Raw genomic sequence first — 24,763 nt, 5'->3', positions numbered from 1 at the left:
ATTTTCGATAAACATTCAATTATCATACTTTTCCTTTCACCTATTGCCATTTCAATTCGGTGCTTTGGCTCTCTTGTGGTTGCTCGCAGCCGTTGGCGCTGTTTTATCTGGGAACCATCTCTATATTAATTCCATGTTGAGATATGATTTTTATGAGCGCATCCAATGAATTAAACGGTGCATTGAAGGTTGAAGAAAAACGTTAGAAACAACTTCAGTTAAAGAAAGGAAAAGGTAATGGAGTGCGAGCACCATGGAAAAGTACCCATATGAGTATATTCCTGGTCCTGAATGCTTGAACAAATACTATCAGCATGGATCAATTGTATCGAAGCCCGTGCACTTTATATCAATTCTCAGTAAAGTAGCATATACTAAAAACGATAAATGCCTGTTCCATTTCGATAACTTCACCAATGGTAAAGCTGGATTGAACACTTACTGTGGGAAGATAAAAAATAAAAGCTTTGAATGCGATGTATTACTCCGAATGGTTCTTTCTTCGTTATTCGAGAAGTTGGGCATGCAAATAGCCGGTTTGGACTATTCATCTGATTTCGTGTTAGAAGAATTAGAGAAGCGCTACATGGGAATGATAAGCGTGAAAGGGTTGTTTATCACTGCTTATGATAAAGCATCTCTACAGATTCATGAACTGAAACTTTTGGATTTAAAATCCTACTTTGACCAATCCACTGCAGATGAATATAAGCTACTCAAGCCTTCGATCGAAAAGCTGTTTAGAAACCTATTGAAAAGAGAAAAACGAAACGCTGATTTTCAATTCAAGAGCCTGACTAGTTACTGTACTGAAATGCAGTCGTACCTCGATTCTTTGGTTCTACAAGAAGCACCCCCCACCAGGTTACTTCCGAAAGAAAATACAGCTATCGTGAATCCGTTGTTCCAGTTGGGTTTACAAAGAGAGGTGAATAACGACAGTTTCAATGAATTTGATTCCCAAACCCAACAGCATAATATAGATACATTACCTCTTCAATCAATTAGTTCCAATCCTGATGGAGAAGCAGATCAAGTCGCGAAAGAATCCACTAAAACTGCCATCGAAAGTGATACGCCTCAATTCAGTTCTTTAGAACAGAATCCTTGCAATGATTCCATAATACAAAGCGCAAAAGAACAAAAGAGGCCAATAGGGAGCAACAAAGGTATGTCAACTTCTGATTTTATTTCAAGTGGGACTGTAAAAAAAATTAAACTTACAGATCTGGGCGCCTTGACCCATCATCGGCAAGTAACCAGGCAGGACCTGGATATTTCTTCATATCAATTACCATATGATCCTATTATCTCATCTCAGTCTCAGTTTGAGCAACCACGAACAATACAAGAAGAAGGGTCTGATCCGTTTGATTTAAAACCTGACTCGATCTCCAAAGCAATAACTGATAGGCTCTATCATATCTCTGATGGTAAAATTCTCGGATTTATACCGAATCAATATCTTGATCCTGAATCTTCGCTTATAGAAGATGATTTTCTTCTAATTTATGTTTATACATATGAACTACCTCTCCTTTCAGCAGTTTTTGTACCGGAGTACAATTGTTACGAGATAGCCATCACCAACGTTGCTAAATTTTTCAGTAAGATCGGGGTTCGTTCCTACCCACACTCAATAAAGAACTCGCTGCTTGAATTGAAGGAACTGATAGACAATAATCGATACGACATAACCATTTACAAGAAGGAATTTACTATTGGAGCAGCAAAATCAAGTAAATGGGCTCTCAAGGACGTGGTCCTCAGATCTGCTCTTCCTACTCCAAAGGAAGTCACCTTCACAGAGAACAAGTTTCCACTAGTACGTGTCTCCAACATTGTTCCTTCAGCGAGTTCGAGGTACTACACAGTTATTGGACTTGCGGTCACCGTGAAATATACAGGAGGTAAAACGCTAGTTCTGTCTTTTACAGATTTTACGGCTAACCCCAAAGTCAACTATGGGTACGATTCCTTTTTGGGTAGTTTCCAGGAAAGAATACCAGAGAATGAGCACGTTCATGCATTGATATATCTAAATCGGGTGGAATCATTAAACGAAAAACTCCAATCAATAATCAAGATGGGTTTAATGGAATGTGCAGATAAAGGCAACAGTAATATTACCCATCGAAGTATCATATTCAAATTCACTGTTAAATGTCAATTATTTCAAGGTAAGCTAAACACTGTTATACTTGACGCCGATCCCATTACTCCTACCACGCCAGTTACCACTGAGGAATACAAGTTATTGAAGCCTCTAAGAAATAAAATATTTAAACGGATGCCATCAGAGGTCATACAACTGTACACGTTAACCATGAGTCGCTTCTTGCCAATATCCAAGAATAGAATGTCTGAGAATCCGCAACTGCTACAGGAACAAGCTTTCTATGACTCTGCCGGTTCCTCAGAAGACCCAAAAGACGATTCAATTGCCAAGCTTGAGAACCAATTGAAGAGGGAAGGTGTTGACAAAATAGAAGAAGACGCTGCTACTCGTCCCATTGAGCTATTTGGTACCCGAAATCCTAAAACTGTTGACATTATTGATATTAAGAATAACGTGCAAATGGATCACAAAGACATCAAAGTTACTGCTAAAATTTTAAGTATTTTCGACAATGGTAACAATGTGACTATATACCTTACTCGTAGTGGCATGGTCGGTACTCAATGTACAATTGAAAACCCTTTCGAAGAACTTCTTAAGGTGCAAATCTGGGGGAGACAGAACTTGACACTTTTCTTCGGGAATCCAAATTATAGTTATAAGAGGGAAGAACTGACCGCCTGCATCGGTTCTATTGTGGACTTCACATTGATACCTAGAGTTCTGCGCGTCAATGAGTATTTATACATCAAAATATGGTGTCCTATTTATGCAACATTGGAGAGCTTACTGATTCACAGCAGATTGGAGTATGATAACGACACACTCAAATACGAAAACCTCTCCGATATTGATTAAGAACTAGGCGTATTTTGAAGTTGATTTCATTACATGAAGAAAGCTTGTCACCGTCATTATACTGGCGTCGCTAGCGGAGGTAGCATTTGTATAATTTTTTAATATAAAATAGAATACTCGTATAATTATGCGTAATAATTTAGAAAGTAACCAACTCACACATAATGCTGATAATCAGATAAGAAGGATACTTCATTTTTTAATATCACTTCTGAGTGCGTTTGACCAAATAACTCTCTATTAATCATAAGTGATGTAATTCAAGCTTTGGCCAACGAAATTCTCTAAGGAAACGTGCAACAAGAAAATCGTAACATATGCATGGCCATTTAGTGTCTTCTCGAAGCTGAGGGAATACGTTATAACACCTCTAAGATCGGGAAACCACAGAGTTGGATTCGAATGCCATAAATATACATGATTTCTAGCCGAAGGAACATTAGTGATTATATAATCATAAATCGCTAAGCAAGGATACGTTTTGTTATCCTTCGGAGATAATCATACAATTCAGAGTATTCAACGTCCAAATGCAAGAGGTCTGAGAAATAGAAATGGCGTTTTGAGCAAGGCAATTATTATCCAACGGAGAACAACTGACAGAATAATCAAAAAAAAGGCTTCAAGTGTCCATTTTGTTTCCTGTAACGAATGGGCACACTATTGAACTGTGAATATTGACTGCGGTTTCTAATTCTCGACAAGTCTCTCATCCAAATGCCTCCAGTTGCCACTCACTGTCTCGTGCAGGATATCTCTACTGAGTGTTTGCTATCACTGCCTTTCTCGACATGGATTATATAAGCCATTTGACACTTATTCTCCGGAGCAAACTTTGGAAAAAGGAAAATGCCGACAGTCGAAAAGAAAACAGAGAAGAAACTCAGTACCTAAATAATTAGGGGAGGTAAGCATTTGAAGAGAAACATCCTGCAGAAGAAACTTTATTGCTCTGAATGACCGCTCAAAGTAGGGCAAAAAGGGTTTCTAAAGGGTGTGTGGCAGTAGGCATTTATGTTTGCTCTTTTCGGCGTCTTGTTTTTGCTTCCGTTAAAGAATAAGGTATACAATTTAAATCTACCGATATTAATTTAAGGGGTTGACTTTGTTATAAAAAGACATCAAGATTAAAGAGTTGACCGTCCAAGTTGAGTTGTAACCTTTTACCTTTTGAGCTAATTTTGGATGAAAGGATTTTTTAATTCTGTTAATTGTTTTGGTGTGATTTTGTTTCTCTCAGTTTGTTCTTCTTCTCCATAATCAAAGCTAAAATAATAACCATATAATACTAATTTTTAATAATATCATGAAGTTCAAAGGGTTCGTTTCTTCGTTATCGTTGCTTTTCTTATTGGGTTCTGGTTTGTTGACGTTTTTTGTTATATTGTCTGGTGCTAGGACTACTGGTGTATTGGACAAATTCTATTGGTTTGAGGCTGACACCAGTGGGTTACCTGGTGCTCCAGATACTACAAGATGGTTCAATTACCATTGGTGTGCTTATGAGAATGGTGAAATCGGAAGTTGTTCAGGCAAACAAGCGGACTTACCATTTTCCCCTAGAGACAATTTTGGAAACAGTCCTGATCTTCCAGCATCATTTAGAGATAATCGTAATACCTACTATTATTTAAGTCGTGTTGGTTGGGCAATGTTGTTGATTGGTTTATTCTTCGTGGTACTCGCATTGATTCCTGTGTTGCTATCCTTTTTCAAGGTTGGTGTCGGTGCGGTATTGTCTACTGTTTCTATTTGGCTGGCTTTATTTTTCATCACATTGGCAGCCTGTTTGTACACAGCTTGTTACGTGAAAGGTCGTAACACTTTCCGTGATGCCGGTCGTTCAGCATCGATGAACACCAAGATGTTCGCATTTTTATGGACCTCAGTGTTCTTATTATTATTAAGTTCGTTCTGGTCAATAATTTTGAGTGTCACAATTGGTGTTCAGAAAGTCAAAGGAGCAAACACTTATCAACCGTATGAGGGTACTAGCTCTCATGATGATAGTTACAACGTCGACAAGCACACATATGAAAGCGGTGTCAATGACAACAACCGTCAAAATATCAAATGGTGGAAACTTCGCTACAAGAAGAAAGACACCGTTGCTGTTTAATTGTAGTCAAAAGTAGTCAAATCAAAATTAATTAAACATAACGACTCGAATCTCAATAAAAAAACGCCATTCACTAGAAAACAACATTTTTTCTCCCGTTTGATACCCATCTGAAACCAATACTAACACATATTAATAATTATTTCCAATTTTCTTTTAATTAGCGTCTACAACAACATTGTTAACAAGGTTAAAAATCTCGAAGGTCATGAAGAGGAATCCAACGATCCTTCCAGAAAGGATTACCAGTCTTCATCAGCTAATCAAGGGAACTTGAACAATTCTCACCAACAAACCACAACTACCTCTGGGACCCAAGCTTACCCTCATGATAATCACTGGCAAACATCTAGAAACCAAGCAGAGCCTGGAACCAACATTGGCCAAAACTACAATGAAAGTTTCCCAAGTGACAGTGATAAGAAAAATTACGGTCTGAGCTATCCATCTTATGGCAATGAAGGCACATTCGATGATCATCCACCTGGGGTCAAAGCACCATCTCATGCCAGAAACTTGAACGACTCGAATGGGCATCATGGGTCGGTACTTGGAGGTAATGAGCCCTTATCCTCGCACCATCCTGGCAGAAACGCTCAACAACAAGAATATGTTAATGTTGGTTCCTCGGATACGCCAGTTCATACCAACGATAGCAAGAGCTATGCAACTACTAAAAATATTGGCGAACCATTGAAATCGGGGAATGGCCAAGAGTTAGCCGGTTCTAGCAAATATGCCGCTAAAGATACCGAGAAGACAGACATTTATGACAGAGATACTCGCCCTCAAAGTGAAGACTCCGGGAAGCACAGAAGAAAGAGTTCTTTCAACAAACATGCTATAATGGCTACCTTAGGTCTAGGTGGAAAGTCCGACTCTGACAAATCTAAGAAGCAACAAGAGGAGTCAAATTCTCCAACTAAGCACACAGTCAATGATTCTGATTTGGGGAAAGAACACGTGTCCAAACACCAATCACAATCTCAAACTCATCGTGATAATGTTCAAGACAAGTATGATTACGGTAACTTCAAGGATAAGGAGGCCAAAGATGCTAGAACTAGGGTTGCGGCAGCTTCAGTACCTGCGAACACTCATTCAAGTGAATCGCAACAATCGACTGCCAAGCATACCCTAAAGTCTGCTACCTCTGAAACGCAGTACAATAGATCTGTCCCTCAAAAATCAATGCCTTCCAAGGGAATAAATGATGCGACAAGTGAACCATTGGTTGGTAATGACTATGCGTTGAAGCAAAGCTCCAATGCTGTAGCAACCGACACTGGAATTTCAAGGAATACTGGTAGTAACACGACTAAAGAGCAGAAGTTCTCTGCTATCGATGCTACTGATAGTCAAAACGATGGCTCTTACGGCGGGTCTTCCGGCCAACAAAATCAATTCCATAACACATCACAGTACGTTAATCCTAACCAATTTGACACCAATGTGTTCGAGAAGAAAAACGAAAAACCAATCACTGGCGATAGCTCTCATAAAAATGCTCAAAAACACACTTCCCAAGACATGCAGGGAACTTACGTTGACAACAATTACGTTTCTAGTAGGGCTTATGAAGGAACTTCTCATACCTTAGATCCTAACGTGAAGCACGACGGAAATGCTGCACATGATGAAAACACTGCTGACTCAGGTCTTTGGAGTTCTGTGATGGGTGCTGTCGGTTTGCGTAAAACTTCTTCGCAATCCCAAAAAACTGGTTCAGATCCTCAGAATGAGTATGGTTTGGAGCAGGACATGGGGAATACTCATATTTCTGATACCAGAGGAGGAGCATCCAACAAATCTAATAATGGTGAGATTAAAGGGACCGTGAAATCGAAAGGTATTCCAGCACTTGCTGAGAAGAATTCTATCCCGCCTACGATGGGTGCTGCTCTAACAGCAGAAGACCTTAAGAAAAAATCCGGTAATGTTGGTGACAGTCATGATAACCAGATTCCAGGCACTTTTTCCTCTGAATACGGTGGAAATTCGAAAAGCTTGGTAGATCCCGATAAGAACACTTACTCCACGGAGAATGCATACACATCCTCAGACAACAATAGACATACAAGAAATGTGTCAGTTGATGAACAAGGAAACACAGATCGTCCCACTTCCGAAGCAAAGTCGCATGGTTTATCGCAACATGAAGAAGGATATCAATACGATACCAAAAGTGGTGTTCCAAGATCTGTGCAACAAAAGGAGACTCACACCACTGACGAGAATGGAAACGTTGTCAACAAGATCTCAAACACTATCAAATCAACCTTACATTGAGATCTCCTCACTGGTAATGACGTAGAATGCGTTGCTATCTTTATGAATGAGCCTTAATAAAACACCTACTTTTTTACAATTTTTAATGCAGGAATTATTTCCCTCCAGCTTTTCTCCACAACAATTATCACTCTCTTTGGTCGTAATCACATCAGGTTCATCAGTTTTCAGTTCGGCGATTGATGCTGACTCTATAAGTTAGTTCTTACTAATTTGCGATAAAACTGCAACCTATCAGTATTCAGCATTAGCAATTAACTCATCCTGTACAGTCATTTTTTTGTCGACATATTTTATGTATAGCTTTCTCAATAATAATATGATATCACAGTTTTCTAATTCGTCATATCAAAAGTTCCAAGCCGTATTGAATAACGGAGAATACGCTATCTACACGTTCCTTTGATTTGATGTTTCATTTCTTTACAATGGAATATCACAATTTTTTATATTGTTTCATATAAAATGAACAAGAAATGAAAATACAACGTCAAGAAGCTACAAACAACAGGGAGGAGCACATTCTTGACATGAACAGCATATACCTATATTTCTAAACGGCGAGAAGAAGGTTACAATGGCAAAAAAAAGGACAAGTAAGATTAAAGCAGGAATCAAAGCTTCAATAGAGGTGAAAGAGGAGAACTTTAAGGAAAAGGCGACTTCAGCGGCTAAAAATAAAAAGTTGTCAAACTCCCCCAAAAAAGATAAACCAAAGACCATACTTCCAATCGAAACTAAAGTTGAAGCATCTGCCTCAGATGAAAACATAATTTGGCGAGAGCTACATTTCAACAAAGATATTTCGTCAAGGGAAACACTAGACTCGGCGTTTGTTTTCAAAGATGCAATTAAGTCTCCTCGAAGCAGTATTTGTGACATGCAGTTAAACGCAATGTTTGAGACACCAACAGAGCATAACGGTAGCGTAATGCATGCCAGTTTGACTAATAAGGGCGTAAGGAAAGATAGTCTTGTCTCTCCAATGTCACGGAGACCAAGCAGGATGTCAAGTTTTACATCTTATAGTAGCGTTGACAATGGATATCAAATTAATTACTCTCCAATAACGATACCGGAGTCTACAGCGGAAAGCAAGAAAGACAAGATTGGTCTCTTCGAAGTATGCGATAATCGTGCGAAAGTTGATGCAAAAATCTCCGAAGCTTTGAAATTCTGTCAGGATCTAACTAGTTCGAGGGAAATTGAAGCATGTAACACAAATGGCAGATGGAGTTACATACCACAATGCTGCTTAGATAAACCAGAAAAAAAAGACCACTACCCGAGAGAGAATCTAAAAGAGATTAGAGAATTGGCAGAAACACTGAGATGAAATAAAAAGAGCCTACACAACTCTTTTGTTCCTCTTCATTTGAACTTTCAACTAACTTCTTATTGACGGGGAGTTCTCTATAGCCGAAATTCATTCCATCCTTGACTGCGGTCCTGCTTCTCATTATTACGCCAATCCACTTCGTTATGGACGGGAATTCAATACCGCAGATCACGCGATGTAATCACACAATACGAATCATTACCCTACCTAAATCATCAAGGGTTCCAACGGCCACTGTGGCGAGAAACGAATTAGACTCTGCAGAACCCTCCCCCCGGTTTCATGTTTGAAACGGACTTTTTCACAATATGGCAACCGAACTTTCTTAGGCTGTGCAATGCGACTAAAAGGATTCCGTACTCGTACATCTTGAGAGAGCTTATAAGACAATGACTACAAAATTCGAGACGGCCAAGAGTCTTATTTCCGCAAAGAATCGAATCATCGGGACGCTTGTCTTGAATATATCTTTCGGTTCAGCCAAGCTTTCTAAGAATGTATTTACGGATGTAGTATAGCTACTTGTTCTCCTTCCTCCCCTCCATATTTTTGCCACGTATTGAAATGTTTGAAAATAATAACAGTCAAAAACGACAACCTTAAAGTATTGAAGTATACTATCACGTGTGAATCATCGTGGTGAGTGCTTTCCCCCATTTTTGTCTGTAATTATCACACTGACTAGTTACGCGTTCCACGAGTAAACCGACGTGCATGTGCTTCAACAGCGACACAATACAGACAATCTCATTAAAAAAGTAACTAAACTAAATTAATCAGTCGCTTTGGCATTCGTAGAGAATATAAGTCCCGCCCAAGAGAATCGTAGTTGGATAAAATATATAGTTTTGGTCAAACAGGTAGAAAGCGCAGCGACCAAAGGGATCGCGCAAAAAAGATTTTGGCAAGCACAGAGGAGAAACGACTGAGCTAAAGTGTTACTCACGAAGATCATTTTCTACTTTACCCGCATCTCTTCCCACTTTCATTATCTTAATGGTTATCAAAATACTTAATGAATTACCAGCATCGTGAGACAAATGAATTTAAAAAAAAATGATTGTCTAAAAAGTTGGAAAGGGAAAACGAGAAAAAGGAAAAAAAAAGGAAAAAAGAACGAAAGAACTTAGTGAAATCAACTTTCACACTTGCTGCTTACACAAACATAGCTGCAAACACCGGTCACCGTTGAAGCTCATCAGTTATTTGTTGTTTATATTTCCGTATACTTACTATCACCGACACGAGCAAACTCGAGCAGAGTGACAGAGACACCAATTCAGAGCATCGACTTACAGGGCACTAAAGTCGCTGAATTAGAGAAAAACAGGAAAAATAACAGCATTACGAAATAGCGTGTTCCGACAGAAAACTGTCTTTACAAGGATTTTTTGGCGACAGTGTAACAGGAAGAAACGAAAGGCCATTAATTGACCAAGATCAATCAATTCTAGAGGCCTAAGTCCAAAAAACTCATTGAGCGTAAGATTTCATTTCTGTTTTCTTTGTTATACCTATTTTATCATTTCGTTTCCTTTTCTTAAAATTCATCTTTGTTTTTTTTGGTTTTTGGAAACATACTATTTTCTTGGAAATAACCCATCTCGATCGATATCTTTTAAAGGAATTTTTTTTTTGATAAAAAAAAATTAATTACTTCCTAAAGAACAAAAGGGTTACATAAAACTTTCAAGAAACAAAAGAGAAGAGGGAAAAGAAGGAAAAAAGTCTCATTCTTCTTGTGAATCATAGGAGTACAGTCCTGTTTCAGAACATTATCAATTGTATTTTGTAACAGTGAGATAGGAGTTGCGTACTTCACTCGTTCACGTACCTGGAGAATAGCAGTTTATTCTTCTATTTTCTGCTTCCCATCCTTTTGTGATTGGTTAAAAAAACAGTGAACTCATCCACCAATATTCTAACCTTAGAGAAGAACTCCAGTCGATAGAGAGACACCACACAGTTCAACAATTATTCAGCATTTTGTCGAAAGCAAAACATTGTTTTCTTTGGTGATTATTCTGTTCTGCTATTTAATTGAGTTTCTTGAGCGTTTGACAAAAAGTGAATCTTCGCTCTTCATCTCATTTATCGTCTTTTTTTGGCATTAGTGTTACTTTAGTGCACATTTCCACACATTGATCATTCTTACGACGAGGCCATCATTCATATGCCAATAAGCAATATCAACTCAAATCCAAACTCCAATAACATCAACGAAAACCCCATGATGATCCATCCTTCCTTCGATACAACTTATCAGCTGCATCGTGGATTCAGTACTAGCTCTGAACAGTTATCAGCAGTTAATCCCAGCAACGCATCGCCAACACATGCAAATGGTTCGACAATACCTCGCCACCACTCGGACCACAGTGGTTCACCACTAAACCTCTCATCGGTACTGAACACATTATCCATTAACACTGGAAATCAACCACAAACCCCATCCATTGGTAGTTATCTATTGATATTGCGCAATATTCCTACCGACATAAACTTGAGGGAGGCTTATGCCCTTTTCTCATTGGCTCATGGTGTACTATCCATTGATGTGATACCTCATGAAGATAACCAACCGTACGTGGTGGCAAAATTTGAATCTCAGCATTTGGCATGCCAATATGCCTCTATTCTTAATATCAAATCCCAAATATTCGGTCCAGCATATCCATTCAAGGTGGCGGTGGAGGTCATCGACGAATTAACTAATCAACAGCTGTTTTTCCAGACAAACTCACCTCAGTTGCAGCCACAACTGAACACAAACTCATTTCAAATACCATCATCCGGAAGCGTATCCTCAAACGTTGCTCCAACGTTGACATCGCCTCCCCAATCATCAAGTCGGAAAAGGCCCAGTCTGCTAGGACAACGGTCTAGATTCTCATTTTCTGATCCCTTCAGCGCAGAAAATCCACATATTCCACCTGCACAAACGTCTGCTCAAACTCCACTGCAAAACATCGATGCTGGTAAATCATTCTTGTTAATGGAAGGAGATGGCATTAATGACACAATTTGGGGATCAAACCCTTCACTCTCTACTGTGAACAACATGGTAAATACCACGTACAATCAACAACAACAAAATGCAGTTGTAGATTGGTCTGCATCCAAGAATGGTGCTGCTAGAAAGCAAAGCAGTTCCGTTTTCTCTGGCCCTCAACAGGCCAATTCAAGTGCGACAAATTTACCGCCAAACTCTGATCCATCTTCACAGGTCGGTGTCGCCCAACAGATGAACGGTAGGTCCTCAGCTTCTGTGTCTTCTAAACCTGTAACACCAACTTCATCAACGTCGCATACTCCTCATAAATCTGGCAGCAGAACCAACATTAGTAATTCTTCATCTGCAACTAATGTTAACGCTAACAACTCTACTCAGTCACAACCTATCACCAGAAGTGTGGCAAGTGTTTTACAGAATACTCCTGGAATTTCTCAGGTGGACTTATCGTTGTTAGCAAGAGTTCCTCCTCCAGCCAATCCAGCCGATCAAAATCCACCTTGCAATACACTTTATGTGGGTAACCTACCTCCAGATGCCACCGAACAAGAACTACGACAACTATTTGGAGGTCAAAAAGGATTCAAGAGGTTATCATTCAGAAACAAGAACAACAATAACAGTGGGCATGGTCCTATGTGCTTTGTTGAGTTTGAAGACGTCGCACATGCTACAAGAGCTCTAGCCGAATTATATGGTAGTCAATTACCAAGACCAGTTGGCGCACACAACACCAAAGGTGGAATTAGATTGAGTTTCTCTAAAAACCCACTTGGTGTTCGTGGTCCAAACAGCAGAAGGAGTGGAAGCAGTGGTTCTGGCCAACCAACTAGCAACTCAAATAATGCTCAAAATGGTAAAACTATCAGCGGCAATCCAAGTTCAAGCAACAATAATAATGGAAGCACTGGTAGTAACAATAGTAGCATTGCCACTCTTGCAAATGGAGTCACTAATGATCTAAAGTCATCTACTACCAATTACTCCTACGAAAATGCATTCTCCAAATGAAAAATATTATAAAAAGATCATCTTCCCATTGCCTTTTTCTTACACTTCATATTTACGTCGTCATAACCCTTTTTTGCGTTGTTAAAATGACTTATGTTCGCACTTGAAGTCTTTATTGATCAATTATGTCTTGTTTCCAACTCTTTAATGTTATTTTGCAACCATTTTTCAATTCGGTTAAATCTCTTTTCCTATTATTTCCCCCAGTGCCTTTTCTCATCGTCGCTGAATGAATGTTGTTTCTTGATGTTTTTAATTGCCATCGGGAACATTATTTTGCATTTTTCGGTTTTCTTAGTTCTCTCCAGTTACACTAGCTATTTTTTATCTTGAAGCACTGGATGAACATAAATTTTTCACCAATCTTTTTTATCTCATAATACTATGTCATCTGAACAGATAAATTCCATTTATTGATAAGTGGCACGAAAATACCTTAACTCATTATTATATTATATATATATATATACCTGTAACAGTACGTATATTTTTCTGATTTTTACATCACCATCTTAAACTCATCAAATTTGGAAACAGGTAGCAGATCAATCTAGACGTGACCGTTTGCAATATACAAAATAATCAATATTGTTTAAATTACATATGAAATCGTTTCAGGAACCAAACACTTCGACTTACAAAAATGCCAAAGAAAGATATCAAGACTGAATTCATTCTTTTTTGCTGATTATCGAAGCTAAATCGTTATAGGTTTCCTCTTTCTTAATGTAAGCACCTCCAGAAGTTGAATTTTGTTTAGTTGTATTAGTCTGGATAGATTCTTGAGATTGACTATGTGAGTTTTGTCTTAGTAGCTTTTCCTTCATCTTCAATTCAATAGCCTTTCTTTCAAGTTCTTGAATTCTCTTTTGTAACTCTTTGGCAGATTGTGCCTCCAATTCTTCAAGCTTTTGTTTCCTTGCTACTATGCGCTCGTGCTGAAGCATGTATGGGATATTTTCGGAAATATTCCGTAACTTTGTTCTTTCTGGAGAAGTTTGAATATTGGCAGGAGTAGATTTCTGTGAACTGGCAGAGATTGAAGCGCGAGACTCATCTCCTTCATCTACCCCGGTTAGACGTGGTGTAGATGGGGTTTCAGATTGAGGTGGAATTGCAAGTGATTGTTGAGACTTAAACTTTCCTGTATTTATTAGAGAGGCGAAATTTGACAAGGATGGAGCTGTACTGTTTCTAGTCAACCCTTTCATCAACCCTGAAGAATTACCCTCATTGTTTTCGTCATTGATAGAAGTATCTATAACTTCGTTGTTTTCAATGTCCCAGGCTGGCACAGACGCCAATTTCTCAGCACGGTAGTTTTCATACAACAGATTTTGTGTCGTGTCCTTAAACTCTTGCAAATGGGACCCGAAGAGAACCCTTTTCAACAATTTCAAGTCCGAAATGTTTTCATTATCGATGTCAATTTTACCCCATGGATACTCACGATAGTATTTACCGGTAGCATTATCGCGTTGGTCGGCGCAGATAATAGCAAACGGCTGAAGTCTCGCTAATGCCTTGTTCTCTTCAATTGTTTCTAGATCATCCTCATTTTCGTCAACTTCGAATTTGTAGATAGGAACGTTAAATCTATCAATGTCTTCCATAATTCTCTTCTTGAACCTAGTCAATTCATCAGGTGTGAACGAATCTGCTCTAGCGACAATTGGTAGAACATTTGTGTAGCGGGATAGTCTCTTCATAATTTCAACATCCAATTCACGTAACCCATGTCCCGTGGGTTCAATAAAGTATAACGCGACATGAACTCTTGTATCCTGGAACCTTGGATTTCTCTTGATTCTGGTCTCCTCAGCGAGTACCGAATCAAATTGTTGCTCCAAATATGAAGCAATCTCATCGAAACAGATCCCATTATTTAAGTTTTCACCCAGTCCCAGGGTGTCGGTGAGAAAGAAATTGATCTTTTCAGGGGTAGCGCTATCGATATCCTCACTAGATTTCGTCGTGATCTCCAGGGCAGTAGACGTCACAGTGATACCTGGTTCCAAAAACGGCGAGGCTGGATCAAATGCCGACATGTAGCTGGGAATACCGTTCATCGAATTGAACGTGACAACCTTAGTTGGTTGGATAATCTTAACATTCTCGTTATTCGTGCTAGCTGGAACATCTTGTTGATATCTATGAGGGAAAATGGTAGATTCCAATAAATTGTTAGCGAAAGTGGTCTTACCAGTACCAGAAGCACCAACCAACATCATCGAGAAAGTAATACCTCTCTTCTCCTTCTTTCTACGGAACACACTGACCCCATTGTTGCTTGGTGAGAATACCTGAGATACAGGACTAGCGGACATCTTTTTATTGCTTCCAAGATCAAACGGCTTCACTTTTCACTTCCAATTATATTCTAAATAGAATCGCCAAAGTACAATGATTCCTATCCAATTGATTGAAACTCGTCTCGTTCAATGGTTCACTTGATTAATGTAGCTCTGCAACGTATAGAATACACTTTTTTTATCAAAAGACGTTGTTGTTTCAGTCAAATTACATTCTCGTCTAAATTTAAATATGGAATTGATATCTTTTACGTGATATTAACCGTTTCGAAACTTTTCACCGATTAAAAGGCTCGAACATAGCCATGGGAAATGAGACACTCAAAGATACCTAAGGCAAGGACAAAAGTTACCAGTGACATGGGAACATCAAATGGTTACAGTTCGATGAACCACATATCGTAACTAGTCTATGTATTGGGGAACTAAGGCATATATACATATATATGGCGCCACTTCTTCACGTGACTTATATTTCTGTCTCAGTGATGTGAATGTATATGTCCGTCAGTGGATTACGTTATAAGTTGATAACGATCTTCGATCTAGGTCCGGCTAGCTTTGGTACTGCCTTGGTCTACATATGAAAGGCTTCGGATTTTAGCCCTTGCAGAAGGGCTCTATGTGTTCAATGAGATGCGTCTTTGTTTTGCAATTTTGTCGCTTTTAGTTCTTGCTAGAACATAAGGTGATGCAATGTGGAAATGTTGCACCTTAACGAAACGAAAGATAGAGAGAAAGAGAGAAAGAAATACACAGTAAGCGAGAAAATCTGCGGAAGCGGCAGCATACTTAAGGTCTTTGAACTGCTTGTTACGGACTTCAAAGATCGGCCCTCCCCTGCTACGTACACATACTGGAAGAGCCATGTCTGATATCGGGAGCACTTCACATAGTAGTCCGACAGGCATCATGCATCATCAGATCAAGCTCGACGTATTTTTGATCAAGGGTTACCAATTGATATCCAACGGAGAAGTCTTGGAGCTTCCCGAGCTATTGAATTCCACGATTAGTCCGAATCAGCAATCTCCTATATCGCTGAAACCCTTGGACGAACGTCATATGCAATATTTCCAAAGTCTCTCACAACTTTACGATGCTCTAGTGACAATCGTACCCTTAGATGAACAATCGAACGTACCCAAATCAAATATCGAATTGTTTCAGCGATTTCAACAGATATTGAAAGAGATATTGCTAAGTTATGACGTGAGCCCGTACAATCGGTATTTTTTGAAGTTGGATGAGAACAACTGGAAGATACGGGATAACGTGGACGATCCTCTATGGCAGGTATTATCTTTCAACATCGACAAAGTCTACGACAAGACAACGGGGTTAATAACACCGTTGAGGAGGCCAGGGAAAAGTACCACTGCGTCTGCTAGGGAATCGCCCGTGCTTGCCCCCAGACGTAAATCGGTTGTAAATACAATCACTTCACCGGACTTTTCATTATCACAGGTGGATAATAAACTGGAACAAGTGAGTAGAGTACAAGATCAGGATTACTATTCTAACGTCCAGGCAAATGCCAACCAAAGTCCCAATAGCCAGTTTGATTGGCCCAGAGCAATGACCGAGAGTACCAATGGGAAAGCTATGGAACAGATCAATGAGGAAGAGCAACCTGCGAGAAAGCGAGTACGGAAATATATCACTAGAAAAGATTCCGACGTCGTGGGAGATGTCTTGCAACTACAAAATACACCACCAGTCAGTGACCAAGAAAAGACATCATCTCTAACTGAGGTTACTATAAGGACGTACGAAAAACTGTTGCAAGAAAAAGACCGTCATATAACAGATCTAAAGAACGATTTAGAGGAACAACGAAAAGAGATCATTTGGTTGAAGAAGTTAATCATGGAAGATATGAAATATCTCCGTTCGACAGTGAGAGCAGGGAACAACCAATGAACTCCTTACAAAATAGCATATACATACTGTATTATATAATGGTATAAACAAAACGCCGACAATCATATTCTTATTGACTACAAAATTGTTTCGTTTCTTCCGCTCCTATGACCATACTCATCATTGCAGAAAAATGTTAAAATAAAGGGAAACCTTGCACTGTAAGAAATAGTTGTGTAAAACATGGAAGAAGAGAGGGCTTTAGAAAGTTCCATAAGGATCTGGGGCTATACGACTATCACACTCTAACGGAATTCCAAATGTCATTCAAAGTTGTTAGTTCAAAAGTAGCTGCTTCCATTGATCAAGAGTTAATGGGCCCTGTTGGGTTCACTTTACAGCAATTGATGGAGCTCGCAGGGTTATCGGTAGCTGAAGCAGTGTTACAACAGTACCCGGTAAAATCTTCCAAGAGCCAGGTATTGGTAATCTCGGGACCAGGTAACAACGGTGGTGACGGGTTAGTCTGTGCTAGACACTTGAAGTTGTTCGGGTATGAACCGGTAGTGTATTACCCTAAAAGGTCCGGAAGAGAAGAGTTTTACGGACAATTGGTGAAACAATTAGAGTTCTTTGACGTGCCTGTCTTGGGTCAAGGTGAGGACAACTGGCTAGAGTATCTAGAGCATGAGAATACCTTATGTGTCATTGATTCCATGTTTGGATTCTCATTCCATCCACCGATGAGAGCCCCATTCGATGATATTTTGTCAAAATTGAAACAATTTGAGAAGAAAGTGCCAATTGTAGCTGTAGATGTGCCCAGTGGATGGGATGTCGATAAGGGCCCCATTGATAATAAGGCCATTCAACCTGATACCTTGGTATCATTGACTGTGCCTAAACCTTGCGCGCAATTTTTGAAGCCAGAGGCCAACCATTATGTTGGTGGAAGATTTGTTCCTAGGCATTTTGCACAGAAGTATGGATTTGAGCCCTTCAAATATAAGTCTGGAGACCAGATCTTGAAGCTATAAGGTAATACTAAACACATTTCATCAAAAGAGGATATCAGACACATAAATTATGCAGATATTAACAACCTATATACATCTCAAGTACATGACTTAATGAATAACAACACATTGACAAAGGACTTCCAGATACGTTAAAACAGTATACTACATAATGGATGGACAGTGCATTGAAAGCAGGCAATCCGCACTTGATGCTCATCATCTATGGTGCTAATATGTCTGAGACGAATGAAAACGTAGTATCCGGGTAATGATATATCACCTTTAAGGTTTCCTAACGGGACACATCGATTGAAAGAAACCAAAGCTGATTCTGAAACAGCAAACGACACAGCCTTGAATAATGTGTCAGGAAGGATCAATTGGCACTTGAATGAGTTGGAGTATCCAGCGAGGGGTTGATTAAGAAAAGCATTGGTTCGGAACTGGGTATACATTTCTCCGTACCTTATTAGTTCCCGGATTTTTTGCTCTTTTCATTTGGGCCAATAATAAAACCGACATACAGGTGCTGGTTTCTGATTATAGCAGGAGTATTATCCACCTAATATTCAACGAGGTTTAACTTTTAAGGTTCTTCTGGAAGAACTGTTTAGTGCAATTATGGTACAGACCACAGATTCAAGTTCTAATGCTAATACATTACTTTCAAGAATTCCGTTGACCCTTCTCTATCCTACGTTATTGTTGTCAAATAACTTGATTTTAACAGTTCACGATGATATTCTAGACCAATCTGCTAACCATGTGCCGTTGTTAATTCAATATCTAGTTTTACCCATCTTTGCATCTTGTTTGATCACTTTGTGTTCTCAGGTGCTGCGAACATTCAGCAATCATGCTCTGACTCTAGTGATATCTTTTCTTATTATAATTTTGAATCTTTTCCTTGGACCGGTAGAGGCATCAACGGTCTCAGTTCTTTTATTGCAGCTAGTCACAGCCTCTGAATATAACCTACGGAAATATGCTGTCTTGCCTTTGTTGAGCATAGGTATTGATTATTATAATAATTCTTTGTCCTTTACCACAGTTCTGTCATATATATTGATTCTTGCAATCATATTTTCATCAGCTAGAAGCAAGAAATCACTGTATTATTTGGACCACATAAAAGTTCCTAAATCTGCATTATTATCAGTGTCTTGCATTTCTTTGGTCATAATGTATCTTTGGGTTACTTTATCGACAGATAACCAAACAAAGATCACAAAGATCAATTACTCAATGTTGTTTGTCTTTCTAGGCTGCACACTGGTGCTATTGCTTGTTTGCCAGGATATAAAGACGACTCTAGATAACCAACCTTTTGCGACGGTATGGCAAAACCAATATTCTGCCACTATTATCGGTTTCATGGCAATGGTATTACAATATTTGTCTTTTAATGCAATTTCAAGCTCTTCAAAAAGTGACTTCCTAACGGCTGTGTTTATTCTTATAAGTGGCATACTTCCAAGTTCATTGGAATATGAAAATCAAGGTTATCATCCTAAGGAGGACGAAAATCCTGATAAGCATTGTCAGCACCAACTAAACGAGCATGAACATGAACATAGTCACTCCGTTTCCACCCACTCGCATACTCATGACTCTAAAGAGCTTCTTGAGAATGAGAAAGAATTTCTAACTACTAGTAAACTTCTTATGAGTCTAGCCACAAACAAAGAGACGAAATCCATTTTTTCTTTTCTATTACTTAATTCAGCATTCATGTTTGTTCAGCTTCTATATTCCTTTAGATCCAGGTCATTGGGATTATTATCTGACTCGCTACACATGGCTCTCGATTGTACTTCTCTATTTCTCGGTTTATTGGCTGGCGTGCTTTCAAAATACCCCGCTAGTGACAAGTATCCTTTTGCGTTGGGCTACTTAGAGACTATTGCAGGTTTCACAAATGGGGTCTTGTTGATTGGAATTGTTATTGAAATTTTCATTGAATCATTCCAAAGAATATTTAATCCAGTCACAATACTAGGAACTACCGAGTTGTTAGTAGTTTCTATCCTAGGGTTACTTGTAAACGTTGTAGGTCTATGTGCATTTGACCATGGCCATGCTCACGGCGAACATGAATCTAATGACAACATGAGAGGTATCTTCCTTCATGTTTTGGCAGATACCCTTGGCTCTGTCGGAGTTATCATATCTACTTTATTGACCAAGATCTTTAAATCGCAGATATTCGATCCAATTGCCTCATTTTTTATTGCATCGTTAATCCTTCTAAGCTCGCTCCCATTACTAAAGTCTACAGGGTCAAGCTTGTTGTTAAAGGTTGACGACAAAAAGCACGCTTTATTGAAAAACGTTTTGAATCAGATTGTGTCAACTCCTGGAGTGACTGGATATACGGCTCCGCGATTTTGGCCAGAATCTACCTCAGGAAATAGTCATGGCCATTCTCATGGTCACTCTCACACATCATCGAACTCTCATGAAGAGGAGAACAATCACTCTCATGAAAGTTCACATTCACATACAGAGTCTCCAGTGGAAGCCAAGTCAAAGAGTAATTCCTCTGCAAAGCCATCGCTCGTTGGTTATATCCATGTCCAATACATAGATGGAGAAAATTCAACCATCATAAAAAAGCGTGTCGAAAGAATATTTGAGAGAGCAAATATCAAAGTGTGGATCCAGGTTGAAGCCCAAAGTTCTGCTTGCTGGTGTAGGGCCACATCCATGAAAGACCAGGCAATTATAATATGAACCGTTCCTTATTGAAATAAATATAAAATAGTACATCCTCGACAAGCTAACGCAGCATTCATGAAAAGAAAAACAATTCATGCAAACAAAACTATGATACTTATATATAATGTAGAATTAATTAGATAGAATTAGCATCATCTAAACTGTTATCTTCCATATTAACCATACACTAATTTACTCTGTTTCGCTGAGTAACTTGGCCTTGGCTTTCTGCTTTAATATCGTTGTAAACCTTAATCAAATTCCTCATTTGACTGGTCGTGATCTGATAATAATTTCTATACATGCCGATGATTAATGATACAACGTCTTTCTTATCCTTTGTACCTCCACAGATTAGCTGTAGATCCTTTTCAAGATCTCTTCTTAAAAATGGTTTCGAAAAGGATTCTTCAAGCCCTATCTTTTCAAAACCATGTACCAAAGAACGACCCAAGGAGGTGGGGAGAAAGACAGAAGCAGTTTTCTTTGCGCCAGATCCGGATCCAGTTTGAACTTTAATATAATTCCGTGATTTGATCTTTTCAATATGGTCAGCAATGGTCGCATCCGTGCCAATACCATTAGCGTCCATGAGCATAATCAATTCACTTTCAGTCATGTGCTTAGGAGGAGATGTTTGCCCTGATTTCATTTCAGTTTTTGATACCACTACATCGTCGCTCATCTGGTAAGCAGGTAACGTATCATTAGATTTCCAATCTGCCCATTGGTAGATGTCTAAGAAATTTCGTTCAAGAACCTGAATACCATTTGCATAGAATGTTTCACCACCCCAGTCAAGCTTTAATGTAGTTGATCTACCCCTAGCATCCGTTGAACAACAAGCTAAGAAATGTTTTACCACATAATTATAAACAGTTTTCTCGTCTGAGGTCATTCTATTATCAGTTTTCGCAATGTCAACACAAAGAATTGGATGAATAGGTGGATGCGCCTGATCATCATGATTACCGCTTCTTGGCCATTGGTATTTATTTGTACTAGTTGAATTTTCGTTCATAAGGTTTGTGACATAAGGACCCCATTCGCTATGACCCTGATGTTTATTGAGCAATGATTTGAGGTCCGTCTTTGCTGGGAACTTATCCGTTTCAGTTCTTGGGTATGAGATGTAACCTTGTTGGTATAATTTTTCCGCAGCGTCCAAAGTTTTCTTAGCACTTAGTTTGAAGAACCGGGAACAATTTTTCTGCAATTCGACCGTCGTTAGGGGCAAAGGTCGAAACTTCTTTGTATCTTTGCTAGAAACATGTATTACTTTTGCCCTATCCTCGCATGTTCCGATGCAATGTTCATAAATGGACAGTACTGCCAGTCTATCGAAAAGATGACCTCTTTCCCACTGGAATTTTACTTTACTCTCTGAGCCATCGAGATCCTTGACAGAGAGTAATATATGCCAAAATTGTTCTGGTATAAAATTTATAACTCTTTCATATCTATCAACGACGAAACCCAACGTGGGGAATTGACAAGTTCCGTACGATATAACTGGTTTATCATCTTTCTTTGCCAATTGTTTATATTCCAAATCAGATTGTAACACCGATCTATAATTTCCTGTAAGTAATCTAGTGAAAGCCAAGCCTGCTCGTAGATCAATTTCTTGCCTTGCTCGTACCGCGTCCACCTGACGTTGGTCCAACTTCCTGGGACGATTGGCCGACGCGATAATATGAGATGGCTCCAAATGAGAGAAAACTGCACGGTACACCGAATCTGAAGAGACCAAGCTAGAGTTTGATCTATTGACAGCTTGTACGATTTCCCAACCAATACATTCTCCCTCACGATCACAATCGGTCCAAATCATCAAATGTGTAGCATGTCTACCCTCGTTCTGTAAATTTTTAACGATCTTATCGTCCATCTCGTCAATTGTTGGCGCATCGAACAACAAATTCGGATCGCATTTACCCCAACCATATTCGTTTTGTGAGAATGCTAAATTCATCAAATGACCAGCGACAGCTGTCATTGTCACGTTACAACGGCCCATGTTAAGCCATTGGAAATCGTATTGGAAATCGTAATTCTTGATATATGGAGAAGTCGATGGTCTCATACTGCTTCTCCCACCAGAGAGGATCTGAGCGACATTCTTTGCAATAGAGTTCTTCTCAGCAACGCATAGTATTTTTACCATGGAGATGATGAGACCAATACTGTCCCACCCTTGGTCAAGTGATAAACGCCGCGTAAAAGTGTATACCAAATGTAAAGAATAATAATAATAATAATAATAATAATAATAATAATAATATGAACAAAGAAAGGATCAATGAGTATTTAAGAAATTAATGTCACGCTATAAGCACGTGATGTTAATATGGCCTAAATTGCTTCCTTTTTGTACTTTTACTTCCCGCGATTCTCGAAAACAGGTCACCGCTTTGTCCCTGACCCGCCATAGCAACAAATCTAGGACGGTTCAATGGCTTGCTGATATCCGGGTGAGCAAATTGTATTGAATTCGTTGTATTTTTTTTCAAAAACGAGAAGTAGTGATGTAATCAATGATTTCAGATTTCGGAAGAAATACACGCAGTAAACGGGAGTGGGGAAATGGGAATGGAAAGGTAACGCGAAAGATCTGGGCCCAACTCTTTCTTCTTCGAGAAGATTTTGGTCCAGAACGAATACCTGTATTGCAGTCACATGGTGCGGAGTTTGGCCCGTATGTACTGCGCAATGACATAATTTACAAGGAGGCAAATCCAGATAGGCCTCACAAGCACGCGCAGCGCGCGTGCAGTGAGTGTTCTTCTATTGCACGTTGATCTCTGGGGGTACTTCGTACCCCGTGATTTCTTCTCAGTACAAGAGTACCTTGCCCAGAACCGTCCACCTACGAGATCAGATTCGCCTTTGTAAAGTCTCTTGCCCGCTGCCCCTCACTTAGGGATATCGTCGTACTCGCGTTTAAACACAGAAGCGATTACATAACTGACAGCAATCTGCTGACCGTTCATCTCTGAGTACTCATGAGCTCTCTGCTCTTCCTTTGTATTAACGCGTCAGATCCTGATGTACCTTCCCGTATATCAAAAATATGAAAAAGAAAATCAATGAGAAAAAAAAAAATTAACTGCGTTTTTTCCCCCTGTTCTCCCTGATTTCTTTGTCACATCTGCATTACTGATGGGATTTTTTCCAGATCGAGAATAATTTTTTTTTATAATTTTTTTGCAGTATTGTCGACATTTTTTCGCACAATATATTAACGTTTTGGATTTCCTACAAATTGTTTAACCCAGATAGTATTGAAAAAAAAGAATTACATATATATATATATGTATATATACTATGTCTGTGCATCGGTGTTATTTCGGATTGTTTTAGATCCTGAATGCTTGCATATATGTTTGATATATCCAGGCAGAATCAGAATCAGAATCAGATCAGGTCATTTATATCATCTATTCATCCAGTGAAACTAGAGAAGGTGTTATTATAGGGACAGATTATTCTACTTCTTTTTTTTTACTTTTTTATTTTTATACTCTGTCGGTTGATTCTTCATTGTATGTGTGTGGATTATTACACTCGCACCAAATTTCTTTCTCTTTAGTATTTATACTTTCGTGTGTGTTTGTTTTTGAATTTTTTCTTTCTTTACTGCCTACTTTTTGAACTCTCTTTCTTATCGGCACCATACCTCACAAACGACCGCCCGTTTATCACAGCACAACATTTCGGAAAATTTGGTGTGTGTGATACATTGAAATATTTCTATTCTATTCTGGATAAGTGTGTTAATAAATAGACATTTTCCAACCCAGGAAGTGAAGATATAAAGGAGATTCTTAGAGGAGATCAGACGGAAAGAAAACTCAAATTTTGGCCCAGCTAGAAGAATAGACGGAAATAATATTGAAAAATTTAAAAAAAAAAGTAAACCTTTCTTTAAAAAATTCGTCAAAGAACAAGGCAAGAAAGATTTACAAAAATTGAGGAACAAAAAAACCGTTATAAAGTAAGAAACTAAGGTAGAGTTTTTTTTTTATCTTAGGTTTTCTTTTTTATTCCGTATCATAGTTGTTATTTTTTTGGTCTTTTGATTTATTCAGTCCCTGCTACTC

General features: G+C 38.9%; 10 protein-coding genes across 10 annotated transcripts; 8 read left to right on the top strand and 2 right to left on the bottom strand.

Annotated features, from left to right (window-relative positions):
- Window positions 1–253: 253 nt before the first annotated feature.
- Window positions 254–2,977, top strand: CDC13 (telomere-binding protein CDC13; the record flags this gene model as incomplete). The annotated part of the gene is made up of 1 exon (XM_456019.1): window positions 254–2,977. The coding sequence occupies one exon, from the start codon at window positions 254–256 to the stop codon at window positions 2,975–2,977; it is 2,724 nt and encodes a 907-aa protein (XP_456019.1).
- Window positions 2,978–4,283: 1,306 nt separating this feature from the next.
- On the top strand, window positions 4,284–5,096 carry KLLA0_F20900g (SUR7/PalI family protein; the record flags this gene model as incomplete). Its single annotated transcript, XM_456018.1, has 1 exon — window positions 4,284–5,096. The coding sequence occupies one exon, from the start codon at window positions 4,284–4,286 to the stop codon at window positions 5,094–5,096; it is 813 nt and encodes a 270-aa protein (XP_456018.1).
- Window positions 5,097–5,942: 846 nt separating this feature from the next.
- On the top strand, window positions 5,943–7,385 carry KLLA0_F20878g (uncharacterized protein; the record flags this gene model as incomplete). Its single annotated transcript, XM_456017.1, has 1 exon — window positions 5,943–7,385. One exon carries the CDS (start codon window positions 5,943–5,945, stop codon window positions 7,383–7,385), a length of 1,443 nt encoding a protein of 480 aa, XP_456017.1.
- A 577-nt stretch (window positions 7,386–7,962) lies between these two features.
- Window positions 7,963–8,721, top strand: KLLA0_F20856g (uncharacterized protein; the record flags this gene model as incomplete). The annotated part of the gene is made up of 1 exon (XM_456016.1): window positions 7,963–8,721. The coding sequence occupies one exon, from the start codon at window positions 7,963–7,965 to the stop codon at window positions 8,719–8,721; it is 759 nt and encodes a 252-aa protein (XP_456016.1).
- Window positions 8,722–10,897: 2,176 nt separating this feature from the next.
- Window positions 10,898–12,748, top strand: KLLA0_F20834g (uncharacterized protein; the record flags this gene model as incomplete). The annotated part of the gene is made up of 1 exon (XM_456015.1): window positions 10,898–12,748. One exon carries the CDS (start codon window positions 10,898–10,900, stop codon window positions 12,746–12,748), a length of 1,851 nt encoding a protein of 616 aa, XP_456015.1.
- Window positions 12,749–13,419: 671 nt separating this feature from the next.
- On the bottom strand, window positions 13,420–15,075 carry SHS1 (septin SHS1; the record flags this gene model as incomplete). The annotated part of the gene is made up of 1 exon (XM_456014.1): window positions 13,420–15,075. The coding sequence occupies one exon, from the start codon at window positions 15,073–15,075 to the stop codon at window positions 13,420–13,422; it is 1,656 nt and encodes a 551-aa protein (XP_456014.1).
- An 852-nt stretch (window positions 15,076–15,927) lies between these two features.
- GCR2 (Gcr2p) lies at window positions 15,928–16,983 on the top strand (the record flags this gene model as incomplete). The annotated part of the gene is made up of 1 exon (XM_456013.1): window positions 15,928–16,983. The coding sequence occupies one exon, from the start codon at window positions 15,928–15,930 to the stop codon at window positions 16,981–16,983; it is 1,056 nt and encodes a 351-aa protein (XP_456013.1).
- Window positions 16,984–17,243: 260 nt separating this feature from the next.
- NNR1 (NADHX epimerase) lies at window positions 17,244–17,960 on the top strand (the record flags this gene model as incomplete). The annotated part of the gene is made up of 1 exon (XM_456012.1): window positions 17,244–17,960. The coding sequence occupies one exon, from the start codon at window positions 17,244–17,246 to the stop codon at window positions 17,958–17,960; it is 717 nt and encodes a 238-aa protein (XP_456012.1).
- Window positions 17,961–18,563: 603 nt separating this feature from the next.
- Window positions 18,564–20,675, top strand: MSC2 (metal cation transporter MSC2; the record flags this gene model as incomplete). Its single annotated transcript, XM_456011.1, has 1 exon — window positions 18,564–20,675. The coding sequence occupies one exon, from the start codon at window positions 18,564–18,566 to the stop codon at window positions 20,673–20,675; it is 2,112 nt and encodes a 703-aa protein (XP_456011.1).
- Window positions 20,676–20,847: 172 nt separating this feature from the next.
- On the bottom strand, window positions 20,848–22,827 carry TOP3 (DNA topoisomerase 3; the record flags this gene model as incomplete). The annotated part of the gene is made up of 1 exon (XM_456010.1): window positions 20,848–22,827. One exon carries the CDS (start codon window positions 22,825–22,827, stop codon window positions 20,848–20,850), a length of 1,980 nt encoding a protein of 659 aa, XP_456010.1.
- Window positions 22,828–24,763: the final 1,936 nt, after the last annotated feature.

The sequence above is a fragment of the Kluyveromyces lactis genome (genome assembly GCF_000002515.2).
Source record: "Kluyveromyces lactis strain NRRL Y-1140 chromosome F complete sequence".
NCBI classification, from domain to species: domain Eukaryota; kingdom Fungi; phylum Ascomycota; class Saccharomycetes; order Saccharomycetales; family Saccharomycetaceae; genus Kluyveromyces; species Kluyveromyces lactis.
Note: the sequence above shows the minus strand (reverse complement) of the source record. Positions and strands in the feature narration are given on the sequence as shown.